Below are 21367 nucleotides of genomic sequence, written 5' to 3'. Positions count from 1 at the left end.
CCAGATCTCCAGGATCCTGCCCTGGGCTGAAGGCGGCACTAAACCACTGAGCCACCCCAACTGCCGGCTAAAATGGTATTAACCCCATTTTTAATTTACCTCTTTGAGTTGGATTTCCCATTGACATGACTGTTCCTACTCCTTTTTTTTTTTTTAAAGCCGCACGGCGTCAAAGATACAAGAGTATAGTTTGATATACTAATGATTGAGTAGTAGAGAAATAATTATAAACTGTCATGTCCTCTAGGAATCTTTGTTCTAACTGCCTGTTTTTTGAAAAAGGTTAACTTCTTCTTGTACCTTAATAACTAGACCAAAGAACTACTTGTGTATGCCTTTGAGCTTTTTTTTTTTTTTGAGTGACCACATCTTGGCTTCACGTCTTTAATCAGTCACTTAAATTTTACAATGAGATGGTTTTGTAAGTGGATGTTCTGCTGTAGTGATTACCTGTCCTTAGTTTCAGTTCTAGCGGGAGTATTTGGGTGAGGTTTACAACTGTGAGACTACAACCAGGAAGTTCTAGAAGATAGAGTGAGGACAGAAAACCAAGAGCTGCAGGAGTTCTGTTAACCATAGTTGTGTTTTCTGTTTACAGATAGATTGAAAAGTTGTTAGCTTGTGGGGCTTCTCAAAATCTCTGCTCAGTTCATTATTGCCCTTCCTAGAAAGTGTTATTAAGGTGTCTTTCCATGTACTGTACCTTAACAATGGAGTCACATTTGAAGAGCTCTTTCTTACTAAGAGTGTGTAATATAGATTACAACCATGACTTGAGTGAGCAACTATATTCAAATGTATGCCAATGATATTATGGAAATCCAGAGGTGAGTATATATATCTAGGGTGCTGAGTAGGAATTCAGTACCTGTCGTTGATAGAGAGGACAATTTCTGGATGTATCTCTTATTTGCTCTTGGTGTTCAGTTTTCTGAATAAATATTTGAAGTTAACTGTATTAAATGTAGTGACTTTTGAGGTCTCTTGAGATTGATTATACTTGGGGGATCCCTGGGTGGCTCAGCGGTTTAGCGCCTGCTTTTGGCCCAGGGTGTGATCCTGGAGTCCTGGAATCAAGTCCCACGTCAGGATCCTTGCATGGAGCCTGCTTCTCTCCCTCTGCCTGTGTCTCTGCCTCTCTCTCTGTGTGTGTCTCTTGTGAATAAATAAATAAAATCTTAAAAAAAAAAAGATTGATTATACTTCAGAGTAATTTCTCTGAAATGTAAATATGTTACTTGAAAATATAGTTTTGTGACATAGTTCAAAAAACTTTTTTTAATTAGTGTCTCTAAAGAAGGATTTTGTATCTACTACTAACTTTTCTGGGTTAAATGTAATCATTCTTCTACTATGGATGAATTATGTTGTTTAAAATGAAAACAGAGGAACATATTTACCCACTTCCTATTCTTTTTTTTTTTTTCCAGTCAACAAGATACATTAATTAGGTCTGTGTCCTTTTCGTTCTACTTCTTTATGCCTTGCATAGGGATTTAGTAAGCTGGACAAGAAAGGAGAAAGGAAATAACTTTAGATACCGTAGAGCAGTGGTTCTCAAACTTTCTAGTTTTAGGGTTCCTTTACACTCTTAAAAATTATTGTGGGCCCCAAGAACTTTTATCCATGTGGGCTGTATCTGAAATACTGCCTTGCTAGTAATTAAATGAGCAAATTTTGAAATATTTATTAATCGACTTAAAAGTAATAATAATAAGCCCATTACATGGTAATATAAATAATACACTTGATGTGAAAAAAATAACTGTGCTTTCGAAAAACAAACTTAGTGAGAAAAGTGACATTTTCCATTTTTGTGACTCTCTAATGTCTGGCTTAATAGAAGACAATTGGATTCCTGTATCTGTGATGAGTTGTTTTGATTGAAATATATAAAGAAAATCTGGTTTCACAAAGATAATGGTTTGGAAAAAGAAGTATTTTAATAGCCTTTGCAGATAATTACTTCTTTGATACTACACTGAAACTTGACAAGCAGTGGTTTCTTAAGGGTTGGTTGCAATCTGGTATTTAAAACCATGTCAATGACTTCATAGTCTATTACATTAAAATCTGTTGGTTGGTCTTGCACTCAAGTGGATTTTGTTACCCATGCATGATTCTGTGATATCCTGAATTGGCCTGTGGGAAAATAGTGGTTCACTGAGTTATGTATACTTTCTAAATTTTGACACTCTTTATTATATAATTTTTAAAAATTCACATCTGTTAATATCACCACTGATCTCATCAGAGAAATCTTTAAGTACTGACTGGAAGCTGTCAGTCTCACGGTGGTGGATATAAGTTATCCAAAATTCTAATTTTTTGCTTGAGAGCTCAAATTTTATCATTGGCAAAAAAAAAAAAAAAAAAAAAGTTTGCCTTGAAATGAAAGGCCCTCTTCATTCATTTCTGGGCAAATGTCTGCCAAATACACAAACTTGAGTAATCATAGTTCTTTAAAAATAGTGTTTCATGATAAAAGCTAGTTCAATTTGAAATTCATTTGTATAAATGCTTTTTCTCAAAATAACGAGTATTCTTCAGTATGCAGGAGCGGGTTAATGTATTTCCCATTTCATCACACAGAATATTAAAAAGATGTGTGCTCAAGGATTGAAATTTAACGAAATTAATGATTTTTACTGTTTTTTCAAGGACATTCTTAAGTGAAACCGGCTTAAAAATTTTTTTTGAACTATGCGTTGCAGTGAAGAATATAATGACTACTAGTACAGTTTGGTGCCATTGCCTTAATTCCTGTTAAGGCACCAGGAATTTTGCCTACTATTGCTTTTATTTACATACATCATCAGTGCAAAAGTCAACACAGTGAAAAAGGTAAATCATGTTTCAGTATTATAGTGAAAATAGTTTTGACCTCTTTAATAGGTCCCTCTTTAGGGACCCTTAGCAGTCTATAGACCACATTTTGAAAATTGCTGTTACGCTTCTAGCATAAGCTAGAGGGGGGAAGGACTTTTCTTTCTTTCTTTTTATTTAAGATTTACTTATTTATTCATACGAGAGACAGAGAGAGAGAGGCAGAGACATAGGCAGAGGGAGAAGCAGGTTCTTTACAGGAGCCCGATGCAGGACTCTATCCTGGATCCCGAGATCATGCCCTGAGCCACCCAGGTCCTCCAGGACTTTTTTTTTTGTTCCCTGATATATCTCTTATCCCTAGGCCTGCTGTCATTCTGGGACTTTTTACTTATCTCTAGTGTTAGATTTTTCTGAATCTGGAGCATCTTTGTTGGTTTACTCTCTCCTTTTGGTGGAGCACATCCTCTAGTAGCTTCCTAAGAAAGGGTGAGTGTAAAGTACAATTTTGACACTGGATATTTTAAAGCATCTTTATTCTGATCTCTTATTAGATCAATGATTGGGCTGGATGTAGAGAGGTTGAAAGTCATTTTCATTTAAATTTATGAAGGCAAGTGTTTTTTTAACTTTTCTGTGTCGCTTTTGTGATTACCTCATTTGTTTCTCTTAAGTTTCTAGGATCTTCTATATATGGTGGTTTGAATTTTTCTGAGATCTATCTGGTGTATGTCTTTTTTTTTTTTTTTAAGGTTCACTTATTTTAGAGAGAGTGTATGAGCTGGGGGAAGGGCAGAGGGAGAGGGAGAGAGAGAATCCTCAAGCAGACTCTTCTCTGAGCACAGAGCTTGAGGTCAGGAGGGGGCCTGAGTCCCAGGACCCTGAGAGACCCCTGAGATCATGACTGGAGCTGAAACCAAGAGCTAGCCACTTAATCTACCGAGTTACCCAGGTGCCCCTGATGTATGTATATCTTTTATTAATTCATTGTCCTGGGGATTTAAAGCAATTAATATCTTTCAACTCTGGGAATTCTTTTGAATTATTCTTTTTTTTTTTTCTTTTGAATTATTCTTTGGGTATTTTCTTTCTTTCTTTCTTTCTTTTTTTCTTTCTTTTTTTCTTTCTTTTTTTCTTTCTTTCTTTCTTTCTTTTTCTTTCTTCTTTCTTCTTTCTTCTTTCTTTTCTTTTTTTTAAAGATTTTTATTTGTTTATTTGAGAGAAAGAGAAGAGAGCATAAGCAGGGGGAGCAGGAGAGTGAGAAACAGGCTGCCTAGCAAGCACAGAGCCTGATGTGCGGGGCTCCATCCCAGGACCCTGGGATCATGACCTGAGCTAAAGGCAGACACTTAACCAACTGAACCATCCAGGTGTCCCCTTTGGGTATTTTTCCTTATCTCTTTTCTCCTTTCTTTTTTCTTTCTTTTTTTTTTTTTTTATGAAATGCATATTGATTGGATATTGGACTTTCTGGATCTGTCTTCTTTTACCTCTTATTTTTATCTTTTTGTGTCTACTTTTGTGAGTCCTTTGACCTTATCTTCTAACCCTATTGTATTTTTTACTACAGATTGTCATTGGTTTAACTTTCAAGCTTTCCTGTTCTTTGGATGTTCCTCTTATTCTTGTTTGCTGGATCATCTTCTCACATATTTCTGAGGATATTAATAGTAATTTTTTCCTACATGTTCCTTGTTTACTACAAATTGCTTTTTATTTTTCTGTTTTGGTTTCTGTCTCTTATGATGAAGGCTTTCATCAAGTGATTGGTTATCTTTTGTTGTATAATTGCTAAAAAGTTAACGTAAAAAGTTTACAAAGTTTATTATGTTTAAGGTTTGGGCTTGTTAACTTGTGGGCTTGGTTATAGGGTGATTGGATAAGGGGCTGGCCTTTCTTGGGTGGGAGTCTTCAAATATTTATATACCATTTTGGGGCTACGGTTCAGTTTTAGCAAAGAATCCTCTGCCAGAATTCTTGGATCCAAGCACACAGAATGTTGCAGTATTTACCATTAGATTGAAGACCTTCACTTTACTAATTTTTAGTTTAGCATCTTTCTGCCCTCTTTTACTGTGCCCCTGGACCTATACTTCATTGTTTTATCATTTACCTAAAAAAACCCCGCTTTTCCTGCTGGGATTGGGGAGGAGTAGTCACTTGTCTGGGTTGGTTGGGGGAGGGGGTCTGGGAAATTACTTCTTTTACGGTTTTTTAGCTGGTTCTTGTGTTTTAGTCTCATGACCTATTTTGCCTGCTATGGGTATCTGGTGTCTCAAATTCCTGAGCCTTTTTGATTTTTGCCGTGTGAATTGGCTTTTCACTTGGAATTCTCTGCAGTTGCGTGATATTCAACTTTCTTAGCTCAAAATCCTCCATCTGGTTTTCATTTGCTAAAAATTTATTGACATATCTTGTCTACTGTTCCTGTTGTTTTCTCTTTTAGTCTTTATCCTTGTGAATTTGTACTTTTGTATCTTTTTGCTCTCATTTTAGTATTCTTTTTTTTTTTTAAGATTTTATTTATTCATGAGACACACACACATACACACACACACACACAGAGAGAGAGAGAGAGAGAGGCAGAGACACAGGCAGAGGGAGAAGCAGGCTCCATGCAGGGAGCCTGATGTGGGATTTGATCCCGGGACTCCAGGATCATGCCCTGGGCTGAAGGCAGGCGCTAAACTGCTGAGCCACCCAGGGATCCCCTCATTTTAGTATTCTTTAACCAGATAATAAGATTATAATAAAAACTCATCTTAATTTAAATGGTTATTTGGTAAAGAAAATTCATAACTGGGCAGCCCGGGTGGCTCCGCGGTTTAGCGCCACCTTCAGCCCAGGGCGTGATCCTGGAGACCCAGGATCGAGTCCCACGTCGGGCTCCCTGCATGGAGCCTGCTTCTCCCTCTACCTGTGTCTCTGCCTCTGCCTCTCTCTCTCTCTCTCTGTGTCTCTCATAAATAAATAAAATCTTTAACAACAACAACAAAAATTCATAGCTGTCTAAAGATGAAAACAAGAAAGGAAAGAAAAGCCAGAAATAGGAAAACTTAGGTGATTGTTTCTTTCAATTATGTGCACATACTTTAATGGAAATATACATGTATACATACAGATATTGATATGTTATATATAATGTATATGTGTGGATATTTAAATATGTATGTATGCACATTTATATTGTTTACATATGTACAATTTCAAAGTCATAGTATTTTGAAGCTGGAAAGGGTAATGGTGATTTTTTAACTAGGGCAATTTCATTTTTCAGTGAGGAAACTGGCTTAGATTCACTAGTGATTTACTGAAAGTTTCAAAACTAAGTGTTTCCAATATTTTTTTAACTTAGAATATTAGAACTGTGAATATCTTGGAGGTTCAGAACTATAGTTAACGGCTAATTCTGGCTCTAGGTAAATAGCTTAGAATTTTGAATTTAGTCCTGACAGTAGTTTTCAAGTAGTATTGTGTTAGAGTCAGGGAGGGGATGGTTCATATGACCATTCTGAAAACAAAACTGTAATTTAACATATTGCTTTGTTTATAATACTGATACTAACTTATTTTGAATAAATATTAAAGCATGACATTTTTATTTGTCTGATCCATTAGCTGTCTTAACCATTATATAGGATGGATCTTGCTTTTATGTGACACTGAAAGATAGCTAATAACTATTTTAGTAAAATAAATGAGATTGCATTTGAGTCTCTAAAGGCTAACTTTAAGACAAGTAAGCTTCTTTCAATTAAGTTAATTCTAGGTATAGAAACCTTAAGTTCTATTTCTGTATACTAAATATACAAACATTATTATCACAGCCATATAGAAAATAGTGTAAAGAAAAAAAAGCTACCCAGTTTTCACTTAAATATTATCACTTGTTTTCATTTTTGTTCTTAGTCATATGTACACACATACAGACACAAACACATGTATATATACATATATATGTATTTTTTTAAAGGGGTGGAGTGGCAGAGGGAGGGGGGGAGAGAGAGAATCTTAAGCACGCACAGGCTACATGCCCAGCACAGAGCCTGACATAGGGCTCGATCTCACAACCCTGAGATCATGACCTAAGCAAAAATCAAGAGTTGGACACTTAATCTACTGAGCCCCTGGGTGCCCTATATAGGTACATATTTCCTTAAATTGTCTCTGTAGATATGGTTTTAATAATGTTCTAATGGATATCTTCATGAGTATAGATTCCTTTTAAGAAAAACTTCTCAGATATATTCTTAGAAGTAGGATTGCTTTGTCAAAAAAACAACATTTTCATGACTCTTTAAATTGCTTAATTGCCTTCTGGAAGGATTATACTGTCACTTTATATAGGAACTAGCAGTGTGCAGAGTTGACAGACTTCACAATAACCTGACCAACTTTAGTACCTAAGTGAACATTTCCTCCCTCAGATTTCACCAGTGAAATGATGATACTGCATTGTTTCACTTTGTACTTCATTGATGACTAATGAGGTTTTAATCATTTAAATTTAGAATTTTTAGTTAGAAAAATGTAACTCTGAAAGATAGTAAGATACTTTTTATATATAAGGAATGTGGAAATGAAAGATTAGTGGCTGATCCCTAACCTAAATCAGGTATTATAAAACTAATGATAAGTGCAACTTAAAATATAAGAAAGTTATAATGAGCAGTTCTTAGGATTGAATCTTTTGAGAGGCATTTGAAAAAATTTGGACAAATTTAAACTGTTCATAAGCTGTAAAAACAGTTAATTGATAATCCTGGAAGGCTATATCTTAGAGCTATTTCTTTTGTCAAATAAGCCAGGTACATTTAAAGTTTTACTTTAGACAAGACTTTATAAATTTTTACGAAGTTCTACAAAAATTATTGTGTTAAATTTCATGCATTATGCCATTATGCTAGAACTAATTTTCTTTGAATTTAAACCTAGAGAAATGGGACGCCGGTCATCAGATACTGAAGAAGAAAGCAGAAGCAAAAGAAAAAAGAAACACCGTAGACGGTCATCTTCAAGTAGTTCTTCAGATAGTAGAACATATAGCCGAAAGAAAAGTGGAAGGAAGTCAAGATCAAAATCAAGATCTTGGTCCAGAGATCTTCAGCCTCGCTCTCATTCATATGATAGAAGGTGATTTTCATAATTTTTACTTATATAGCAATGAGAGTAACATTCTTTAGAGTATATATGTTTTTGTACTTTAAGTTTTTCTGGGTAAAACATTTTCTTTTGATAGTTATATGTTTATGAGGGTTAAGTCCCAACCCAAAAGTTTGTTTCTTATTTAATTTTTTAATTTTTGAGTTATGTTATATTGAGTATGTTACTTGAGTATGTTATATTACTTTCAGATATACAATCGAATTATTTGACACGTTTATACATTATGCTCTGTTCACAAGTGTAGCTCCCATCTGTCCCATTACATCGCCATTACAGTATCGTTGACTGTATTCCCTATGCTCTGCTTTTTATACCTGTGCCTTACCCATTTCATGACCGGAGGTCTGTATCCCTCTTTCTACTTCACCCACTGGGCCCAACCCTTCCCTCCCCCAAAGGTTTTCCTTTTGGCAAGGCCCAGTGCATGGGTCTAGTATCTTCTTCCTTTGTCTGTTCTTTGTAGATGTAGATATAAACTGCTATAGTTCTCATAACATATTATCTGATAATATTTGGAAGGATTGTATAATACTGAGCACCTCTAATGTCTTAATTAGTAGCTGATCCAGTTACGAAATTAGGAATTCGTCATCTGATTCTTCATTTTATCTCTATTTTCTTCTAGGAAGGATTGAGAAATAGTAAAAATGAGATAATTCTTTAGAATCTGGATGATTTTAATACTCATAAAAATTTTTTTATAGCTATGATACTTGATTATATTTTATTTCAGACGCAGGCATCGATCAAGCAGTAGCTCTTCTTATGGCTCTAGAAGAAAACGGAGTCGAAGTCGTTCAAGGGGTCGAGGGAAATCCTATAGAGTTCAGAGATCTAGGTCAAAAAGCAGAACAAGAAGGTATGCCATATCAGATATTTATTGCTTTGTAATAGACGATTTCCAAATTTTGTGATCTAAAGCAACAATCTCTTACAGCCTCATGATTTTATGATTTTGAATGAGTTCAGCTGTCAGTTCTAGTCTCACCTGGGGTCACTCATCCTCATTGGCTTCTCATTTTCCAGTAGGCAGAACTGGGCTTTTTCACATGATAGAGGAAATTTTTGAAGACTGTAAGTGAAGAACCTGTAAAATCTTTCAAGATCTTGCCTCAGTGTGTTATTGTTATGGAATGAGTTGTGTCCCCTCATAAATTTGTCTGTTGAAGCCCCAGCCCCAATTTAATTACATATATATGCATGTGTGTGTGTGTGTGTATATATATATATATATATATATATTTTTTTTTTTTTTTTTTTTTTTTTTAAAGATTTTATTTGTTTATTCATGAGAGATACAGGCAGAGGGAGAAGCAGGCTCCTTGTGAGGAGCCTGAAGTGAAACTCGATCCCAGTATCCTGGGATCATGACCTGAGCCAAAGGCAGATGCTCAACCACTGAGCCACCCAGGTGCCCCTAACTATATTTAAAGGTAGGGTCGTTATGGAGGTATTTGAGATTAAATGAGGTCATAAGGGTGGAGCTTTAATCCTGTAGGGCTGGTGGCCTTCTAAGAAGAGGAAGAGAGAGATTTTTCTCTTTGTGTGTGCACGCAGAGGAAAGGCCATGTGAAGACACAGTGGGGTAAATATCCACCTTTTCACCCAGGAAGGCAGTGATTACCAGGAGCCAGATCAGCTGGCATCTTCATTTTGGACTTCTAGCCTCCAGAACCATGAGAAGTAAATTTCCATTATTTAAACTGTCCAGTCTGTAGTATTTTGTTATTGCAGCTGGAACAGACTAATACACAGCTAGACTAATACACTGCAGACTCATACTGCACCTGTGTTTTCTTGCTGTGCTCAAGAGTCGATAATGAAGAGAATAGCCTATCTGAAGTCAGTTGTACGTTTGGGCAGTGGTAGAAAATTTGGTTGAATAGGATGGGGACTATGGTATTGATGGACTTGATAAAAGTAGGCTTTCAGAAATTTTTGAAGATTTTTGAGCAGAAAAATGTTAGGATTAAAAGCATTTTAGGCAATTTCTTTTCTCTGCTTCATTCTTCATACCTGTATTAGGCTCTGCTTGTGGGGCATATTAGGCTGGTTTTGTTATTTAGGCACAGAATTTTATAAATCACTGAATCTGAAGTTGGATGACAGCAGTTTACGTTTAAATGTTTAGCTTTCTGGCCTTGGTGTTATTTGGCCTCAGCCTCCTGTCGTTTTGTCATATTCCATGGATAAGCCACTCTGGTGTTACGTGTCCCTGAGTTGCTAGCTTTGTTTCTTTGAACATGCTCTTTCTTCCACTTTCTTGCACTATCTACCCTTTAATGTTTAGTTTGACTTAACCTTTAGTTTTTCTCAGTCCTTTTTTGATTTTGTACCTTTTCACTCCCAGGTCAAATTTAATCCCTCCTTTTTGACCCCCCCATCACATATAGTTCCTGATTTTTAACACTTGTATTTTGAATATTATGTTTCGTTATTCTCATATAATATAAATTCTTGCAGGAGGATCCTCTTATTACCTAGCAAAATGCCTTGCTTAGTAAACGTGCCTTGATTTAAGTGAATGTTTAATTGGGGAAATGAAGTTGGGTAGAATGCTTGGTTTTGTAGCAAGAAAAGTTTTATTGTTTTATTGATTTACAGAAGGAAAGCTTTATTTTGGATGTATTGATTTGTCTAAAAAGAGGCGGATTACCAGAAAACAATTTCAATTGAAGTTTCCCATCAGTGGGAACAAAAGTAATAATACATACTTTTTATGGTCCTTTTTAGTTTATAAAGTGGTTTCACATAAACTCCCATGTATTTTCAGTCATTTATAGTTTGATTTCAAGCCTCAGTGTTTTAATGGAGGGAACTTTGGTAACCTTTGGAAGGGCTTGGGGATTGAGGATGCTGTCCTTGATTATTTTGACTTGAAGCATGGCAGCTGGTTGTTTGCTCAGAAGTCACTGGAAATTTTAGGTGCTCTTTCACTTTGTAGCACTGCAGTGGGTGATTCTCAAGATACTCACCTGGAAGCTGTTTTTCTGCCCAGTTACCTAGCTTGGTCTCCAAAGGGAAATCTGGAAATACTAATTTCTTTTCCTTTGCAGTGCAAGGAAGACCTTAAAACGTGTATCAGTGCTGTCTAGTCAATGACCAAATATCTAGCACATACACATTTTGTAGTTTGGGTTTTGTAACTCTGTCAGGGTGCCATGCATGGTAATACTTTTATTCTGTATATCAGAAAACAAGTTCAGGGATTTATTCAAAACTTAACTAGTTCACTTCTTTACTTCATTACAGCTAGTTTCCTCAAAGTGTAGGTTCCTTTGTTTTTGTTTATATTTCATTTTAAGTTTTTTTTTTATCTCCCTAAATTCAAAAATTTTATTTGTCCTCCCCTTTATTTTATTATTTTATTTTTTAAAATATATTTATTTATTTTTATTAATGTCTGCACCCAACATGGGCCTGGTACTCATGAGCCTGGAACCAGGAGTTGCATGCTCCATTGACTGGGCCAGCCAGGTGCCCCTCCTGGCCTTATTTTAGTAGGTGAAACATTTTTTTTTTTTTTTAAGATTTTATTTATTTATTCATGAGATACACACACACACAGAGAAGCAGAGACACACAGGCAGGGGGAGGAGCAGGCTCCATGCAGGGAGCCCGACGTGGGACTTGATCCTGGGTCTCCAGGATCACACCCCGGGCTGAAGGCGGCACTAAACTGCTGAGCCACCGGGGCTGTCCAGTAGGTGAAACATTAATAAAGTTCCAACAGACACCACTATACTAAGAAGGTATATGCAGAGAAATAGCACTCCCCTTTCTCCTTTCATCTTGTTCGTAACCACTCTGTAGGTAACTTATCTTATTTGTGTTTTAGCTTTCCTCTCTTTCTTTTTAAACAAAGTAGTATTAATCTGTGGCATACTGTATTCTTTTGTACTTTGCTCTTTTTGTTGACTAATACACCTTGAAAAGCACTCCATGTCCATCAATGGTAGTCTTTCTCATTTTTTTATGGCTGCTTAGTTTCTCCTTGTATGGCTGTATCTTAATTTGTTTAGTCTGTCTCCTAGTTATGGACATTAAGGAGACTTCCCAAATTTTGCAGTTACTAAAAAGCTGCCACGGATAACCTTGTACATAAATATTTTTGTATTATGTACAGTTTATGTATTTATGTACAATATTTTTGTATTGTCAGAGGTATATTTTCAGGGTAAACTCCTAGAAATAGGATTGCTAGAGAAAAAGGTAAATTTCTAGTTTTGATAGAAATTGCCAAATTCCTATCAGTAATATATGAGACTCCTGTTTCCTCACAGCCTCATCAATAGGATGTGTTGTCCTATTTAAACGTTTCTAATCTGATAGATGAAAAATGATTTTCTAGTGTAGTTTTGGTTTTCATTTCTTTTTATCATATGTGAGTTTGAACATATTTTTATGTTTGAGGGCTACTTTTCCTTTTTTGTGTGTGAATTTTCATGTCTTTGGGATTTTTGATATTTTTCTTTAATTTTTTAAAAGATTTATTTATTTATTTATTTATTTATTTATTTATTTATTTATTTATTATTTATTTGAGTGAGATAGAAAGTGAGCAAGCACACAGGGGGAGAGGGAGAAGCAGACTCCCTGCTGAGCAGGGAGCCCGATGTGGGGCTCGGTCCCAGGACTCCGGGATCATGACCTGATCCAAAGGCAAACGCTTAACTGACTGAGCCACCCAAGCACCCCTTTTTTCTTTAATTTTTAAGAATTACTTACTAGGTAGATTAACCCTTTACTGGTAACACATAAGGCAAATATTTTCTCTTAGTTTTTCAGATGCCTTTTGGCTTTGTTCATGCTTATTTGTTGGCCATGCAAAAGCTTTTTTATGTGGTCAGATTTATCACTCAGTCCATCTTTCCTTCCATTCCTCACATTCAAATATAGAGAGATTCTTTCCTTAGACCCAGATAAAGAGGAATTCACTGATGTATTTTTCTAGCATACCTTTTTATTTCATTTTTTACGTTTATGTCTTTCGTACATGTGGATTTATTCTTGTCAGTGATATGAGGTATGGATCTCTTGTTTTCTTTTTTCAATTGGCTATTGTCACATCACCATTTATTAAAAAGTGCATCTTTGCCCCAGTGATTTATGATGTCCTCTTTATTGATATACTAAATTCCATTACTACTTGGGTCTTTTTCTTGTCTATGCATATTCCACGGGTCTAATTTGCATTTATACACTAGTATCTCATTTCTAACTATAGAAACTTCACTGTGTGTATATACATGTATTTTTAGGGAGTTGGGGGAGAGGCCGAGGGAGAGAGAGAATCCCAGGCAGGCTCCACAATCAGCTCAGAGCCTGATCTTGTGACCCTGAGATCATGACCTGAGCCAAAATCAAGTCAGTCATCTTAACCCACTGAGCCACCCAGACACACCAGAAACTTCACAGTATACTTTAATGTTGAGTAGGGCTGAGTCCCCCTTTGACATTTAGCTTTTCTTTTTCAGTGTTCTTTTGGCCATTATTTTCATGTGAACTGTTTATTTTTTTCATATAAACTTTGATATTAACTCATTTAGGTCCATTAAAAAAGCTTTTTGGTGCCTTTATTGGGAGTTTATTAAACTTATAAATTATGGAGAACTGACATCTTTATCATGTTGAGTTGTTCAAAGAGCAGAGGGATGATTTTTCCTTTGTTGTAGGCAAGGTGTTTTGCAATTCAGGAGTATTTTTAAAGTTTTTCTTGTATAAACCTTGCTTTTTTTTTTTTATTAGCTCAGCATTATTATGTCCTTTACAAAGCTGTGTATTTTTTTTTTAAACACACAATGTTACATTAGTCTGTACAACATAGGGACTCCACAAATTTATGTTATGCCAGGCTCCCCACAAATGTAGCTATCATCTGACTATTACAATACTGTTGACCCTGTGCTGTACCTTTCATCCCCATGAAGTATTCATTCCATAACTGGAAGCCGGTACCTCTCACTCCTTTTCATCCATTTTGCCCCTCCCTCAACCCTCTCCCCTTTGGCGAACATCAGTTTGTTCTCTGTATTTATGGGTTTACTTCTGCTTTTTTATGTTTGTTTGTTTGTTTTTTTAATTCCTCATAAAAGTGAAATCATATGGTATTTGTCTTTGATTTATTTCACTTAGCATAATACCCTCTAGGTCTTGCAAATGGCAGGATCTCATTCTTTTTTTTTACGGCTGAGTAATATCCTTTTGTTTGTGTGTGTGTGTGTGTGTGTGTTGTGTGTGTATACATATATGATACTTTTATTATTAATTTTTTGAGGAAATTGCATAGTTTTCCAGTGACTGTACTAGTCTGCATTCCCTCATGCATGCAATAGTGCTTGAGGGTTTCCTTTTCTCTACATCCTTGCCAATCTTATTTCTTGTCTTTCGATTCTAGTCATTCTGACAGGCGTGAAGTGATATCTTAATGGGGTTTTGATGTACATTTCTTTGTTGGTGAATGATGTTGAGCATCTTTTCATGTGTCTTTTGGCCATGTGTATGTCTTCTTTTAGAAAACTGAATCCTCTTGCTCATTTATTAATTGGATTATTTACATGCGAGTGTGTGTGTATATATGTTTCAGTGTTGAGTTGTAGAAGTTTCTTTATAGATTTTGAATATTGTCTCATCAAATATATTATTTGCAAATATCTTCTCTCATTCAGTAGTTTACCTTTTTGTTGATGGTTTCCTTCACAGTGCAAGAGCTTTTTATTTTGGTGTAATCCCAAAAGTTTACTTTTGCTTTTGTTTCCCTTCCTTGAGAAGACTTTTGCTAATAAGGCTGATGTCAAATTATTGCCTATGTTTTCTTCTAGGAGTTTTATGGTTTCAGTTCTCACATCTAGGCCTATAATACATTTTATTTTTGTGTATAGTATAAGAAGGTGGTCCCATTTCAATTTTTTGCACGTAGCTGTCTAGTTTTCCTAACACCATTTGTTGGAAAGACTGTCTTTTCACCACTGTATTTTCTTGCCTCCCTTGTCATGGATTAAAGCATATAATCATGGGTTTATTTCTGGGCTCTATTCTGTTCCATTGATATATGTGTCTGTTTTTGTGCTAGTACCATACTCTTTTGATTACTATAGTTTTCTAGTATATATTGAAATCAGGGATTGTGATACTTTTAGTTGATTTTTCCCCCTCCAGAGTGCATTGGCTCATTAGGGTCTTTTGTGATTCCATACAAATTTTTAAGATTGTTTGTTCTAGTTCTGTGAAAAATTTTGTTGGTATTTTGATAGGGGTTGCATTAAGTCTGTAGATTGCTTTGGGGAGTATGGTCATTTTGACAATATTTGTTCTTCCAATTCATGAGCATGGAATACCTGTTTGTGTCATCTTCAGTCTTTCATCAGTGTTTTATAGTTTTCAGAGTATGGGTCTTTTTACTTTTTTGGTTATGTTTATTCTTAGGTATTTTATACCTTTCAGTGCAATTGTAAATGGGATTATTTTTCATTTCTTTCTGCTACTTCATTATTAGTGTATAGAAATGTAACAGGTTTTTGATATTAACTTTGCATCCTGAGACTTTATTAAATTGACTTATTCTAGTAGTTTTTTGGTGGAGTCTTTAGGGTTTTCTATATATAGTGTCATGCCCTCTCAAATAGTGGCAGTTTTACATCTTCCTTACCAATTTGGATGCCTTTTATTTCTTTTTCTGATTTTGTTGTGGCTAGGACTTCCACTACTATGTTGAATAGAAGTGGTAAGAGTGGACTTCTTTGTCTTGTACCTGATCTTAGGGCACAAGCTCTCAGTTTCTCAGTTTTTCAACACTCAGTATGATGTTAGTTTTGGGGTTTTCATATATGGCCTTTCTTAGGTTGAGGTATATTCCATCTGAACCTACTTTGTTGGGGTTTTTTATCATGAATGAATGTTATACTTTGTAAAATGCTTTACTGCATCTATTGTGATCATCTGTTGTTATGATCATAGGGTTTTTATCCTTTCTCTTGTTAATGAGATATGTCACGTTGATCAATTTGTGAATATCAAACTGCCCTTACATCCCAGGAATAGATCCCATCCAATAATGGTGAATGATTTGTTTTTAATGTATTGTTGGATTTGGTTTGCTAATATGTTGTTGAGGGTTTTTGCAGCTATGTTCATGAGAGATAATTGCTTGTAGTTCTCTTTTTTTGTGGTGCCTTTATCTGGTTTTGGTATCAGGTAATGCTGGCCACATAGAATGAATTTGGAAGTTTTCCTTACTCTTCTGTTTTTGGAATAATTTGAGAAGAATAAGTATTAACTCTTCTTTAAGTGTTTGGTAGAGGTGGATCCCTGGGTGGCTCAGCAGTTTAGCGTCTGCCTTCAGCTCAGGGCATGATCCTGGAGTCCCCCGACCGAGTCCCACATCAGGCTCCCTGCATGGAGCCTGCTTCTCCCTCTGCCTGTGTCTCTGCCCCTCTCTCTGTGTCTCTCATGAATACATAAATAAAATCTTAAAAAAAATAAATAAATGTTTGGTAGAATTTACCTGTGAAGCCATCTTGTCCTGGACTTTTTTGTCAGGAATTTTTTTTTTAAGATTTTATTTATGTATTCATGAGAGACACACAGAGAGAAAGAGAGAGAGAGGCAGAGACACAGGCAGAGGGAGAAGCAGGCTCCATGCAGGGAGCTTGACATGGGAGTCAATCCCAGGTCTCCAGGATCATGCCCTGGGCTGAAGGTGGTGCTAAACCACTGAGCCACGAGGGCTGCCTGTGTTTATCAGGAATTTTGTGATTATCTTTTCAGTTTCATTACTAGCAATCAGTTTGCTCAGAATTTTTATTTCTTCCTGATTAGTTTTGGGATGTTACGTTTCTAAGAATTTATCCATTTCTTCTAGGTTGCCCAGTTTGTTGGCATGTACTTTTTCATAGTATTATAACCCTTTGTATTTCTGAGTTGTAAGTTCTTATTTCTATTTCTTCATTTCTGATTTTGAGTTCCCTCTTTTTTTATTTTGCTGAGTCTGGCTAAACATTTATCAATTTTGTTTATCTTTTTAAAGAACTACCTACTGGTTTTGTTGATCTCTTAATTATTTTAGTCTCTATTTTTGCTCCAATTGTTGTTCTTCCCTTTGTTCTACTGGCTTTGGTCTTTGCTTTTTGTTTTGTTTTGTCTTTTAGCTCCTTTAGGTGTAATTTTAGGTTGTTTATTTCAGGTTTTTCTTGCTTCTTGACTTAGGTCCATATTACTATAATCTTCTCTCTTAGAACAACTTTTACTGCATCCCAACGATTTTCAACCATTGTTTTCTTTCTTTTTTTTTTTTTTTTAAAGATTTCATTTATTTATTCATGAGAAACACAGAGAGAGAGAGAGGCAGAGATATAGGCATAGGAGGAAGCAGGGTCCATGCAAGGAGCCCAATTGGGACTTGAACCCAGGAGTCCAGGATCACGCCCTGAGCCAAAGGTAGATGTTCAACAGCTGAGCTATCCAGGTGTCCCATCCATTGTGTTTTCATTTTAATTTGTCTGTGTGTGTTTTTATTCCCTCTTTGATTTCTTGGTTCACCCATTCATTGTTTAGTAGCATGTTTTTTTAATCTCCATCTATTTGTGTTCTTTCCAGATTTTCACTTGTGATTGATTTCTAGTCTCACAGTGTTGTGTTTTTGAAAACATGTATGTTATCATTTTTGTCTTTTTGAATTTATTCAGACTTGTGACCTAAAATGTGATCTGTTCTGCAGAATGTGCCATATATACTTGGAAAGAATGTGTATTCTACTGTTTAAGGATGGAGTGTTCTGAATATGTTATGTTAGGCCTGCCTGGTCTGACGTGTCATTCATAGCCACTGTTTCCTTGTTGACATCTGTCTGTATAGTCTATCCATCCATTGATGTAAGTAGGTGTTAAAGTCCTCTATGGTTATTGAATTACTGTCAGTTTCTTCCCTTATCTGTTCATAGTTTATATATTTTGGTGCTTCCATGTTGGGTACATAAATATTTACAATTGATATGTCTACTTGTTGGATTGTTCCCTTTATCATTGTGTAGTGGCCTTTTTTGTTTGTCTCTTAAAACATTATTTGTTTTAAAGTCTAATTTGTTAGTACTGTTACCCCAGCTTTCTTTTTGCTCCCATTTGCATGGTAGATGTTTATCTGACCCTTCATCTTCAAAAGTCTTTAGTTCTGAAGTGAATCTTGGGTAGGCAGGATGTTGAGTCTTTTTTTTTTTTAATCCATTCTGTCACTATATGTCTTTTGATTGGAGCATTTAGTCCATTTACATTTAAAGTAATTTTTGGTAGGTATGTACTTATTGCCAATTTGTTACTTATTTAGTGGTTGTTTCTATAGTTCCTCTGTTCCTTTCTCCTCCTTTTGCTCTCTTTTTTTATAGTGTGATGGTTTTCTGTAGTGTTATGCCTAGACTCCTTTTTCTGTATTTTTTGTGTATTTATTTTAGATGTTTGATTTGTAGTCACAATGAGGTTCATATATAACATCTTATGTATATATAGCAGTCTGTATTAAGTTGATGGTCACTTGAACCCATTCTAAAAGCACTAAATTTTTACTTCTCCTCCTTCCATGTTTTATCTATATGAATTAATACTATACATCCTTTATTTTGTCAATCCTTTGAGTGAGTTTTATAGATATAATTGATTTTATTGCTTCTGTACTTTGAACTCCATACTAATTTTTAAGCGATTAATCTATTACTTTTATTATATGTTTGTATTTACCTATGAAACTTTTTCTTTTCTAATTTTTCATGCCAAATGATAGCTTTTTCTTTCAAAGAATTGCCTTTAATGTTTCTTATAAGGCTGATTTTAATGGTAATGAACTTGGACTTTTGTTTGGGAAATTCATTCTCTCTCCTATTCTGACTGATAATCTTGCCAGGTAGAGTATTCTTGGTTTCAGTTTTTTTTTTTTTTTTTTTCTTTCTTTCAACACTTTGAATATATCATTGCCACTCCTTTCTGGCCTGCAGTGTTCCTGCTGAAAGAGTTACAGCCTTATGGGGTTTTCCGTGTTTGTAACTATTTTCTTTTCTCTTGCTGCTTTTACAATTCTGTTTATCATACTTTGTGCCATTTTAATTATTATTGTCTTGGTGTGGACCTCCTTGTGTTAATTTTTTTGGGGGCTACTTCCTGGATCTGAATGTCTGTTCTCTTACTCAGATTAGGGAAGTTGTCAGCTATTAATTTTTCGAATTTCTTATCCCTTTTTTTTTCTCATTTAGAGTTAATTTTATATATGATATAAATGTCCATCTTCATTTTTTTTTTTTAAGATTTTATTTACTTATTTGAGAGAGAGAGTGATAGCAAGAAAGAGTAGAAGGAGGGGGAGAGGGAGAAGCAGACACCTTACTGAGCAGGGAGCCTGAGATCATAACCTGAGCCAAAGGCAGATGTGTAATGAACTGAGCCACCTAGGCACCCCAACTTCATTATTTTGTATGTGGATATGGTTTTCCCGACTTTTTTTGAAAAGACTATCATTTTTCCATTGTGTAGGCTTATTAACATTATGAAAATCATTTCACCACATAGACAAAGGTTTATTTCTGGACTCTCTATACTTTTCCATATACTTTTCTATATGTTTGTATGCCAATACCAGTGCTTTGATTAATATAACTTGTAATATATTTTGAAATCACAAGTGTGAGGCCTTCAGCTTTGTTCTTTTGCTAGATTGTTTTGGGTATTTAGTGTCTTTTGAGAGTCAAGATCAATTTTAGAATTTTCCTATTTTGTGAAAAAGACCTTTTGGGATTTTGATAGTGTTTGCATTACATCCTTTGATAACTTTGATATAATACATCTTTTTTTAACAGTAAATACTAAGTCTTCCCATGTTATGAACATGGGATATTTTTCTATTGTCATCTTTAATTTTTTTCTGCAGTGTTTTCCTGTGGAGTGTGTGTGTACAAGATTTTTGCCTCCTTGGTTAAGTTTATTCTTAGTTTTGTTCTTTTTAATGATAATGTAAGTGAGATTAATTTTCTTTCTAGTTTGCTCATTGTTAGTGTAAAGAGACACAGCTTTTCTTTTTTTAACACAACTGATTTTTTAAATTTGATCCTGTAACTTGCAACTTCCTTGAATTTGCTTATTGTTTGTGTGTTTTGTGTAGTCTTAGGGTTTTCTACATTTAAGATCATGTCATGTCAAAGTCATAATTTTACTTTAACAATTTAGATGACTTTTATTTCTTTTTCTTGCTTATTTAGTTTTTCTGGCTAGAAATTCTAGTCCTATGTTGAATAGAAGTGGCAAGTGTGATCATCCTTGCCTTGTTAACTAGTCTTTGAGGAAAAGATTTCAGTTTTTCACTGTTCAGTATGATGTTAAACTCTGGGCCATTTGTGTATGACCTTTATTATATTGAGTTACTTCTGTTCCTAATTTGTTGAGTGTTTTTACATGAAAAGATATTTAATTTTGTTAAATATATTTTTTTAAGATTTTATTTATTTATTCATTAGAGACACAGTAGAGAGAGAGAGAGAGAGAGAGACAGGCAGAGCGAGAAGCAGGCTCCGTGCAGGGAGCCTGACGTGAGACTCGATCCCGGGTCTCCAGGATCACACCCTGGGCTGAAGGTAGTGCTAAACCGCTGAGCCACCCGGGCTGGGCTGCCCAATTTTGTCAAATATTTTTATATCAGTTGACATGAACATGTAATTTTGTTTTCTTCATTTTGCTAATGTGGTATACTCACTGATTTTTGTATATTTAATGATCCTTGCATTCAAGGCATGAAACCCATTTGTTTATGCTCTATAATTATTTGAATGTTGAATTTGATTTGCTAGTTTTTTGTTGAGTTTTTTGCATCAATATTCAAATAGCTATTGGTCTGTAGTTTTCTTGTACTATCTTTGTTTGGCTTTGGTAACAGGGTAATAAAAGGAGTTTGGAAGTGTTCCCTACTCTTTAATTTTTTGGAAGAGTTTCAGAGGGATTGGCATTGATTCTTATTTAAATGTTTGCTAGAATTCTCCAATGAAGCCATCTGGTCCTGGGCTTTTATTTGTTGTGAGGTTTTTGATTACTGATTCAGTCTCCTTGCAATGCTTTGTTCAGATTATCTGTTCTTCATAATTTAGTCTTCATAGATTGTGTATTTGTATAATTTATCCATATTTTTTTGTTATCCAGTTGGTTGATGTATGATTGGTAATAGTAGTCTCATAATCCTTTTTATTTCTTTGAGATCAGTTGTAATTTCTCCTGTTTGATATCTGATTTTAGTTATGTCTTTTTTTTCCCTTAGTTAATCTAGTTAGGGGCTTGCCAGTTCTATTTTTTTTAAGAAAGAGACTCTTAGTTCCACTGACTTTTTAAAAAATTGATGTATTTATTAGAGAGAG

At 35.2% G+C, this 21367-nt stretch overlaps 1 protein-coding gene across 1 annotated transcript in view; it reads left to right on the top strand.

Moving 5' to 3' along the window:
• The window catches only part of RSRC1 (arginine and serine rich coiled-coil 1), a 398032-nt gene that overhangs the window by 2512 nt on the left and 374153 nt on the right, over nucleotides 1-21367 (top strand). Inside the window, exons 3-4 of the mRNA XM_077864534.1 lie at nucleotides 7764-7959; nucleotides 8726-8851. Coding sequence (XP_077720660.1) covers nucleotides 7764-7959; nucleotides 8726-8851 — 322 coding nt within the window. The remainder of the gene's footprint in view (nucleotides 1-7763; nucleotides 7960-8725; nucleotides 8852-21367) is intronic.

Source organism: Canis aureus, chromosome 22 (genome assembly GCF_053574225.1).
Source record: "Canis aureus isolate CA01 chromosome 22, VMU_Caureus_v.1.0, whole genome shotgun sequence".
Classification (NCBI taxonomy): domain Eukaryota; kingdom Metazoa; phylum Chordata; class Mammalia; order Carnivora; family Canidae; genus Canis; species Canis aureus.
Note: the sequence above shows the minus strand (reverse complement) of the source record. Positions and strands in the feature narration are given on the sequence as shown.